Source organism: Asparagus officinalis, chromosome 8, assembly GCF_001876935.1.
Source record: "Asparagus officinalis chromosome 8, Aspof.V1, whole genome shotgun sequence".
Taxonomy (NCBI): Eukaryota; Viridiplantae; Streptophyta; class Magnoliopsida; order Asparagales; family Asparagaceae; genus Asparagus; species Asparagus officinalis.
The window spans coordinates 115,474,003-115,484,650 of record NC_033801.1 but is presented as its reverse complement, the minus strand read 5'-3'; the positions used below and the strand labels follow the sequence as shown (position 1 = coordinate 115,484,650).

At 37.2% G+C, this 10,648-nt stretch overlaps 2 protein-coding genes across 2 annotated transcripts; both read left to right on the top strand.

Moving 5' to 3' along the window:
• On the top strand, window positions 507-5,801 carry LOC109820155 (pentatricopeptide repeat-containing protein At3g56550-like). The gene is given in 8 exon segments (XM_020386256.1): window positions 507-578; window positions 580-616; window positions 619-697; window positions 699-802; window positions 805-943; window positions 1,181-2,741; window positions 4,393-4,445; window positions 5,657-5,801. Coding segments are annotated over 6 exon segments (1,734 nt in total). The 3' UTR covers window positions 2,484-2,741; window positions 4,393-4,445; window positions 5,657-5,801.
• LOC109821764 (mannan endo-1,4-beta-mannosidase 1-like) lies at window positions 7,183-10,165 on the top strand. The gene is made up of 5 exons (XM_020387924.1): window positions 7,183-7,509; window positions 8,534-8,728; window positions 8,851-8,973; window positions 9,073-9,278; window positions 9,665-10,165. The coding sequence occupies exons 1-5, from the start codon at window positions 7,183-7,185 to the stop codon at window positions 10,014-10,016; spliced, it is 1,203 nt and encodes a 400-aa protein (XP_020243513.1). The 3' UTR covers window positions 10,017-10,165.

Below are 10,648 nucleotides of genomic sequence, written 5' to 3'. Positions count from 1 at the left end.
ACGGTAATTGTGATAAGTCGAGAGGTGATATTTTCTAAACTACAATTACGACTAAAGGTGTTCCGCAAAATTATTTAAGCTATTTTTTATTAGAGAAATACCACAAAATATACGTAAGCCTTTGGATATTTGCAAGTTTACTCTTCAAATCTGTATTGGTTCTCTACCCCTCAAGTCTCAAATATCAGTAACATACCTATTATTAAATTAGTTAATTATATTAATTTACAATCTGTGGGGAAGAAGAGGCAGACAATTCCCCATCTTTTCTCTTTCAACCAAAAAAAAAAGAAGGTTTATGGGCGTCTATCAGTGCTTTTGAAAAGTAGGGGTTAAAAAAAGCCAACGTGGAAGAGATTTAGGGGGAAAATAGAAAAATACCCGTTACCCACATTCAGAAGACGGGTTTGCAAATGAGATAAGTTTAGAGGGTATACATGCAAAAGGGCCTCGAATGCTTTGCCAGCAAAATACCTGCACATCATCATCACCAACTACCTCCAAAAATGTGCCTTGGCGCCAACAAGCTCGTCAGCCTCCTTCAAGGCTGCAACAGCATGAAAAAGCTCCTCAAAATTCCACGCCCAAACCGTAACCAACGGCTGCCAGCACCACCCCCCGTCTCCTCCAAGCTCCTATCCTTCTGCGCCGTCTCGCCCTCCGGCGACCCCTTCCTACGCCACCTCCTCTTCTCCCGCTCCAAAACCACGACCGGAAGACTACAACTCCGTCATCCGAGGCTCCTCGGCGGTGCCCACCCTCTCCTCTTCCCTCTCCCTGTACAACTCGATGAGGGCGGGCTCGAGCCCGACCCCGTCACCTTCTCCTTTGTTTTCAAAGCGTGCGAGCGGGCCGCGGAGGGGGGCAAGTGCAGGGAGGTCCACGGGTCGATCGTCCGCCTCGGGTTCTGTTTTCATGCCATCGTGTGCACCAACCTTGTCAGGTACGTCACCGCCCTGAGGCGACGGCTTGCCGCCTCTGCGGGGACAGATGAACGCAACCGTGAACCAGCGGGGTGTTTTCTTTTTTTTTTTTTAATATTTAAATGATTTTTATGGCGTCGAAATGAAAAAATACGGATTAATGCGAACGAATAAAATAAATAGGGAATATGTCGTGTGGGTTGAAAACTAATGAACGAGAGATTCGATCGTTGCTCTAACCCGTTTCGGCAATGTAGGTGTTACGCGGGAATCGGGTACCTTGATGACGCCCGAAAGGTGTTTGCTGAAATGCCTCACAAGGATTTGGTCTCTTGGAATTCGATGATTTCATGCTACGGTAGGATGGGCTTGCATGAGGAGGCTTTGAGATTGTTTAAAGAGATGAGGGATTTGAATGTGGGCCTCGATGAGTTTACGATGGTTGGTTTGCTCTCTTCTTGTGCTCATGTGGGTGCTTTAGGCTTGGGCGAGTGGATTTACCAGATTGCAGTGGAGAATGGGGTTCTGGAGAGGAATGTGTTTGTGGGTAATGCGCTTATCGACATGTATGCTAAGTGTGGATTTTTGGATGGGGCTCGCCGTGTTTTTGATATGATGTGGAAAAGGGATGCATTTACTTGGAACTCCATGATCGTTGGATTGGGAATTCACGGGCGTGGAGAAGAGGCCATTTTATTTTTTGACAGAATGGTGATGGCTGGAATCAAGCCAAACTCAATCACGTTCCTTGGATTGTTGATGGCGTGCGCACACCAAGGCCTAGTCCAAGAGGGTTTCAAATACTTTCAAATGATGAGCTCGGAGTTCAATTTGAGGCCAGATTTTAAGCATTATGGCTGTGTAGTGGACTTATTTGGACGCGCCAATAAAATTGACGAGGCGGTTCATATTATTAGGAATTCAAATTGTGCTGATGATCCTGTCCTGTGGCGGACATTGCTAAATGCTTGTAGGATTTATAAGAATGTGGATATGGGTGAAGTTGCTATGAGAAATCTTGTTCAATTGTCGGCTCATAATGCTGGTGATTGTGCCTTGCTTTCTGAGATTTATGCCCACAAAGGAGATACTATAAGTTTTGCGAAGATGAGGAAAATGGTTAAGATGCAAGGGATTAAGACTACACCAGGATGGAGTTGGATCGAAGTGAATGGTACTGTAAGAAAATTTATCGTTGGTGATATTTCACACCCTGACACAAAAGTGATTCATAAGAAGCTCAAGGAAATAATAAGCCAGGCAGTTTTGAAAGGTTATAATAGCGAGAAATCTAAGTCATTGACAGAGGAGAATTATAATGGGGAATGGATGGAAAAAAGAGGGGGTTATCATAGTGAGATGCTAGCAATTGCCTATGGAATTTTGAGATCTCCCGAACAAATGACTCTTAGAATTGTGAAAAATTTGAGGGTGTGTGAGGATTGTCATTCTCTGACAAAGTACATATCACTAGCTTTTGGTTGTGAAATTGTTGTTCGTGATAGGGTGCGGTTTCATCACTTCAAAGATGGATTTTGTTCTTGCAACGACTATTGGTGAAGTTATTTTACAATAATCATGTTGGTTCTGATGAACACAAACTTCCAAAAGGACTATTTGTGAAGACCTTTTGGGAATGAGCAACAAACTCATCGAGAGGGAGCTGGCTCTGGAGTTGTACACTAATTTATGAGGCTATGCAAAAGGATAGTGTTCTTCTATTCAAACCTCATCACTCGCGAAGGACTGCAGGCTGCAAATTTTCCTTTTGGAGAGTTAGAAAAGGGACTCTGTCCTTGTCTAACATCTTGTTGAAAGGTCAGTAAACAGTTATTGGTTGTTGTGATGATTTTACTGAAAGATGTCTTCTTTTGTTTCTCACTCAATTTTGGATGCGTGAATAAAATGAGAATAAGTACTTTAATAGAGAAGTAAATTTGAAAAATTGTGTACAGAAGTAATATTTAAGCATCTACAATCACAAAAACTGTGGGGAAATCTTGCTCATTCGATTGGGTGAAATGATTTGTCTAACTCTAGCCATGTTAGATACCAGGTTATCATGCAATATTTATGATTGGTTGATCTTGATGTAAGTCTGTTTCCATCAAAATGCCTATGCTATGGTGCACAATTCAAAATCTACATGGTTCCGTAACAATACTGACCAAATTAGATGGCTTCCAAACCAATGTCGAGATTATGAGTTGGTTGCAAATTCGTTCATTACTGTGAGAAAACAGTAAATCAAGCTACACATTAGATTATTACTCTAACAGTTAAAGCTAAGTAGCTAACATAATCCAGTGTATAAACTCCCCAACTTTTTCCTAACATAAAAGTATATAACAAAGCGGAAGACAATAAGAGTTGCAATTAGGGAACTTACGTAACTTTACAAGAAAAGATAAGAGATGAAGGTTGATTGAACAATCTAACTCAGAAACCTTCTTAGCAGACGATACGAATATAGCTATTGTGGTGTCAGACCATATCAATTTTGCAATTTAGGAAAGAATGTGCACTCTGATCAGCGTTCTTATATTGTCACCCATTTAAATGAATATCTATAGCCAAAATAGTCTTTAGGAAGTGAGAATTTAGAAAACCAGTGGCGTCATTTAACAATTATATATTGTGGAAATAAAGACCTATCTCAAGAATTACGAAATTATATTATTCATATAGTTTGGATGGAGCAGTTTATGTACATTAATTATGTTAATGTATTTATAAAATAATTGTCAAAGTGTAATAACCCAGATAAAGATATATAAAAAAATAATAATAAATAAATATAATAATAATAATAATAATAATAATAATAATAATAATAATAATAATAATAATAATAATAATAATAATAATAATAATAATAATAATAATAATAATAATAATAAATAATAATAATAAAATCACACGTCGGTGATTTTTCCACCGCTCAACATGGCGGTAATTCTCGTCACCACCTCCCAACAATATATAAAGGGGAGGAAAGGGGAGAAATTCAGGTTAAAAGAAAAAAAAAGAGAAGAAGAGGAAGATGATCAGGTAAAGAAGTAATATAAAGGGAGGAAAAATTTCATTAAGCCCCTGAACCATGTGAGAATTTCGAACAGACCTTAGTAATATGAGTTATGTTTGAAAAAGGATTGAAAAATCTCTGTTAGGCCCCTATCATTTACTCTACTTGTAAACAAGTCCAATCTGAAGAATAAAAGTTAATTTTAGACTTGATAAATTCCCTATAACCCCTGTATTATTATAAATTATTAGGAAGTCAGAAGCTAGTATATGAGAGTTATAAATTTTTGATAAATTGTTAAAGTTAATAATAAGCTCATATGTACTGTAGAATGTAATTATTATTGATTATATCTGAATTTATTAGACTCTAGATTATGAATTGATTTACCTATAATATATGTTTGTTCTGAATTAATAATTAGTCTTATACCTTACATTATAGGTTCTGGTTGATATTCAGGGGAATAATAGTTCAGAAAGTCGTGACCACTAGAGGTGAGTTCATTTCTCACTAGTATTTTATAATATGAAATTTCATGAGTTTTATATTTGATTTATCTTGTGATGAAAAAAAAATATGTCTTTTCATGTATACTAAAGATTTGACCTATGTCTTGTGGTCTATCCTATAATATGATGTTAGCCTCGTACAATATATGAAAAGTCAATTTGAACTTTATGTAAAATATGAAAAATAAATTTGGCTCTCATGTAATTTTCAAACAATTATGGATTTTGTTATATCTGAAAGTTTTTATTGAAGTATTTGGAACGTATTTCAACAGTAATGGATTCAAAGATTTTTCGTGACTTAGTATCTGATAAAAAAAATAAATATCCGTAAACTGTTTTAACAGAAATGAGAAGCTTTACCTTGTCAACTTCACTTGAAAATATCTGTAAATTCTGATATGCAAAGTATTACTCATTTGATATGTAATCTCAATGTTTTCAAACCCTCAAATAGTCCACTATGGATTGTTTCTGCCTGCCATATGGTGAATGCACAAACCCTCAAATAGTCCACTATGGATTGTTTCTGCCTGCCATATGGTGAATGCACCTTTATTTGGCCCTTCTGTATTCAAATAGTCCACTATGGATTGTTTCTGCCTGCCATATGGTGAATGCACCTTTATTTGGCCCTTCTGTATTAGCCTTGGCCCTTCTGAAATTTGTTCTGACCCATCTGTATTTGGCCAGTAACCTATGACAGTGTTAGGTGCATTCGATTTCCGGGAATTATCTGTTATGTGATGCGGTTACGCATTCCCTTGCTACTGGGCTATAATTCGTAGCCTTAGTGTGACCTATGGGGTGACTTTTATATTCATGAATAACTCATCGAGAAATAAGATTCTGATAATTGTTTGTGAAATTGAGAAAACAACAATTCTCTGGTTTTGTACAAATTAGTAGTTCTTTTCTTTCTTAATGTTTACCTTGATTCAGAAAGTGTTTGATTTCAGGAAATATCTCAGTTGCACATAAGAAAGAAAATATAATTGTTGCATTCTTTCTTGAAAACGACAATATTATGATATTTGGATCGTATTTTGTTACCTTTGAATTTCTCATGCAAAACTTATAATTAGTTATTTCTTAGAATTATTCTTATTACTATTTTGTTAGTTATCTAGGAACTCTAGTGGGAAATGTTCTCATTGAGCGCTAGCTCACCCATTGTTTTTAATTTTTTTTTTCAGATCTGGCGTAGCTTCATAGTAGCCGAACTTTTGGTTTGAGCTTTTGGCTGAGAGGCGTGATATGGAGAGCCTCTTCTTTTTGATGTTACCTTCAGCATATTTTATTTTGTTTTGTAAAAATGCTTATAACGGTGAGCTTGTGGGCTGTAAGTACAGATCATATATATAGTTGCTCTGACTTTTATCATCAGCAAGTTTATGAATATTTTAAAATAAGCTATGTGATATGAAGTGCCAGGCTTGACCCGTGTATAAGACTTGTCTTAGGCACTGGTCGCTGCTGTCGCGCACCCCGTATTTTATGAAATTTCGCTGCAGTTTCGAGGCGTGACACAAAGTAACAACTAAGACATTACAGAATTTAGAAAATGCAGAAAAGGTATTTTATTTTATTTATATGCATGCCAATGACAAGGACGATGACACTTGATTCATCGTCGTAATGTTGGCAATGAATGGCTATGGTAATGAGTCTACTGACAGTAGCACTAGGTAAAGTAGTGGCGATAATAGAGATAAACATGCACATGATGGTTAGAAACATCTGGCACAAAACTAAAATGATGCTTCGTACTAACTACAATGCCTAGATGTTCGATGCTGGACTTGGTGGAAGCAACACCATTAGTTTGTCGATGTTAGAAACATCAGTAGGATGTATGACAATAATTTTATTTTCATTTTCTATCAAGAAAACAGTACTATGTTTAGAATCTTTTTATTACTGTAACTCTATAAATGTATATATTCTACTCCCATCTCCCGTCAGCCCGTCATGCTCTTTTGTTTTATCAGCATGGCATAATGCATGCCAAATTTAACAACCCCCCCCCCCCCCACCCCCCCCCCGCCCCCCGGGCGTAAAGTCAAATAGAAGAATTACTTGAGTAGTAAGCATAGTCTGGGTCTCTAAATTGGATACACTCAGAACACTTACTGAAAGCATTACTGTAAGATTTGTTTGCTTGGGCGGATCTTGGTTCCTCACTAGACTACCTTATTAAAACTGCAATGAAATGGATATGATTCACCATCTCTTTCCTCTAAAGGGGCAGAACACAATTATCCGGTCCAGTTAACTCGAGTGTAATAAGGTTAACTCATATCTAGATGTGAAATTGTACAAGTTGCCATCTTAGAGAGAATGAAACAAAAGGAATAAGTTTCTGAAAATAACCTCTTTAAGAGATGGTGCTGGTAGTGCAAAATCATGTAATATATAGCAACTCACCTGTTAAAAACAAATATTTAATGATGAGATATCAGATTGAGTGAATATGTTTCATTACAGTTAAGGTTGAGAAAAATCCAGTGTATCAATCATGTGCTAATCAAATTCATTTAGACATGGCAGATACTGGAAACCCAACAGTTTAACTAATATGGCCTGAGCATATTTATGGAAAGAAATAAATTCCATTGCATTTTTAGATGTCCTTGATAATCTTGGCTTAGGCTTAGTTAGTATTATAAATAGATTACCAATCCCCTACTAGATTTCAAGAATTCATCGATTACTATCCAAAATGAAAATAATCCATTCTAGCCTTAGCATCTACATTATAGTTGTGTTGTTCCAACACCAAGTAAGTGGTCAAGGAGTGAGCGGTTTCGTGCAAACGAGGGGAACTCAGTTCATTTTGAATGGCACGCCATTCAACTTCAATGGTTTTAATTCCTATTGGATGATGATTGTTGCCTCGGGGGCGACTAACCAGAGTTCAAGTGTGCCTTCGGTCTTGCAGCAAGCTTCTCAGCATGGGCTCACTGTTGGCAGAACCTGGGCTTTTAGTGATGGTGGTGCCTTTCCTCTTCAAACGTCTCCTGGTGTCTATAATGAGGACATGTTTAAGGTAAAATATTCAAATATTTTCACAGTTTTCTTTTCATTTTGGGTTAATTTTTTAAAGCTGAATGCACCTCTTGTAGTTCCTTAACTCCAAAAAGAAAATACGCCAGATATCAGATAAAGTTAGAAGACCTTATGCATAAGAAGAAGTTTCACCACTATAAATGAATATATATTTGAATATATGACACTGCATGAATAGAGAAACCAAATGATACGCAGCCAAGCTAAAATGATATGGAATTCTTTTAATCAGAACTGAAAGAAATTTTACAGAAAAGAACTGTCTGCGTATCTTCTTTCTTTTATCCAAAATTCTGGCAGTGAAACCTTATCGCAAAATAGCTTTCAAAAGTAGGGCTTCACTGCTTTAAATCCTGCAGATGTTACATTAGGAGATCCTCACAAAAGGAAAAGGGAAAACAGTTGTACAAGCTGAGATCCATGACATTTACTTACTGATAAACTCCTGTACTATTGGCCAATTGCAGATAGACCCCCTGAGTGAATTTTTTTTAATACTCTTTTACTCTAAGGAGGTTTATTTGTCAGAAGTTCACTCAGTGGGTCTATTTGCAGTTGGATGATAGTACAGGGGGTCCATCCGCAATTGGGCGATAGTAGGGGGTTTATATGCGGTTAACCCTTTCATTATATTGACTCATGTGTATACATAAGGGTTAAGTGCGGATAGTCCCCCTACAGAATTGTTGTTTTGAATTGCCAGTCCTCTAGTTTTATTTTTGCGGACAGACCCTTTGAATGGAACATTTCTGACTCTTTTTCATCGGGGGAAGAGAAACTTGCTTTTTGAACAAATAGGCCCCATTAGGGTAAAAGAGCGAAACAATTTCACCCATGGGGTTTATCTGCAAAAATAAAACTGGAGGGGTAGTCAGTTCAAGATACTACAAAGGATCTACCTGCAGAAATACAGCTAGAGGGGTAGTAGGTCTAAGACTACGATACTAAGGGGATCTATCCACAATTAACCTATATACAATGGCATTAATGAACTATTTGTGCAGGCATTAGATTGGGTGGTATCTGAAGCTGGAAAGAATGGTATCCGTCTTATCATGAGCTTGGTCAATAACTATCCTAATTTCGGAGGGAGAACACAGTACGTTCAATGGGCAAAAGAGGGGGGCCAGAGCTTAAACTCAGACGACGACTTTTACACAAACGACGTTGTCAAGGGTTACTACAAAAACCATATCATGGTTCGTCTTAAGCTTAATCAAGTTTTATCTTGTAATGTGTCTATCAGATACTAGCTAATTATTCGTTATATATGTGTTATTTGCAACAAAAAAATGGAAAATAAAAAAAAATAAAAAATCAGACTGTTCTGACGAGGAACAACACGATAACGGGAGTCGTGTACAAGGATGATCCAGCAATTTTCGCATGGGAACTCATCAACGAACCAAGGTGTGAAAGTGATACTTCTGGCAAAACATTACAGGTTCGTATCCTACATATGTACATACATAGATATACATACATAACGCAAACTAAATCAATATTGATTCTTAAGAATGGATTGAATGATTTAAACGTGCAGGCTTGGATCGGTGAGATGGCTTCGTATGTGAAGTCTATAGATACAAATCATTTGGTCGAAATTGGCGGTGAAGGTTTCTATGGAGCATCCATGCCTGACAGAAAGGCTCTGAATCCCTATGCTTCCCTGTACGGAACAGACTTTGTCCCTAACAATCAAGTCCCAGAGATTGATTTTGCTACTATTCATGCATATCCAGATTCTTGGTACCCCAATTCAAACTTTTGCGCTATGTTTTATTTAATTGCAGATAGACTTCTCTGAAGTATTGCATTGTGGTACTTTATGAACATTTAAGTTCGATATTGACAGATACATCCCTTGTGAGAAACTTTTCACTTTTTCACCCGTGAATTTTTTTTGACTCTCACCCTCATGGGTCTATTTGCCACCCACAAAAAAAAAGGACAATCCCCTTAAGGGTAAAAAAAAGTCAAAATTTCACTCACGGAGTATATCTGTCAATATTAAACTTAAAGGGATAGGTGCCATAACGCGATACTACAGGTTTCAAACAACCCTTTCTTTTTCTAAATAGATTATCTGCCTAATAACTAAACAAAAAATTAATAATAATAACTAAAACTTGCAGGTTGCCAGGAAAAAGTGACAAGGATCAGCAAACTTTCATGTCCAACTGGACTCAGGCCCACATCCAGGATACAGCCCAGCTGTTAAAGAAGCCACTTGTGATCGGTGAGTTTGGAAAATCCTTAAATGGCTCTTCTGAGGCCCAGAGAGATGCCCTGTTTTGGGTTGCTTACGATGCGGTATATTATTCTGCCAAAGCTGGCGGGCCTTTGAGTGGCGGGCTTTTCTGGAACTTACTGGGCCCAGGAATGGATGAGTTGAGAGATGGTTATGAGGTTATCTTTCCTGAGGAACCATCTACAGGAAGCGTTATCGATCAGCAGTCTCAGAGGATATCTAAGCTTAATTACTAAAAGCTTGGAGTTGATTCAATAAATTTCAAAAAGCTTGGATCAAATACTGAAAACTGTTTTCGTTTTTCATTTGTTTCTCTTTGGGGGAAAAGTAATTATAATGTATTTTTATATCCCTGTTTATCTTTCTCTGAGATTTTGAGAAAGTAGATGGAAAATTAAACTGGGAATAGAAATTTAAAATTTTTTTTCTTCTTTAAAACCCTCTTTTCATTATAGTTTCAGTTTAACTATTGCACCCTCAGGTGGTGTCTAAGCCTAATCATTAAATTTGGACTCGGAAGATGTTTGGTAAGTGAAAAACAAATTGAGAACGGATTAGCATTGAAAAATGGTTTCACTTTCTACTTTGGTTATCGAAAAGTAGCAGTAACGAGAATCATTTATCACTTGGAATTAAACTGTTCAGTAGAGGATTCATAGCATCAGCCCGCATCTTCTGATCAATCCGAGCAAAATCTTATATATATATATACTTGACATAATTTGGAGTAAATTGCAGCTGGATCAAAATCTAAAAAATATATATATACTTGACATAATTTGGAGTAAATTGCACTGGATCGTCAAAATCCGCCTCCAATTCCCCGATCTGCCGTTGACAAGTCAACTTAATTAGCAGAAGGCGACGG

Coding starts and splice junctions, on each gene's coding strand:
- LOC109821764 (XM_020387924.1), top strand. CDS start 7,183: ATGAAAATAATCCATTCTAGCCTTAGCATCTACATTATAGTTGTGTTG. Junction 8,729..8,850: donor ACTACAAAAACCATATCATG/GTTCGTCTTAAG, acceptor ATAAAAAATCAG/ACTGTTCTGACGAGGAACAA. Junction 8,974..9,072: donor CTTCTGGCAAAACATTACAG/GTTCGTATCCTA, acceptor TTAAACGTGCAG/GCTTGGATCGGTGAGATGGC.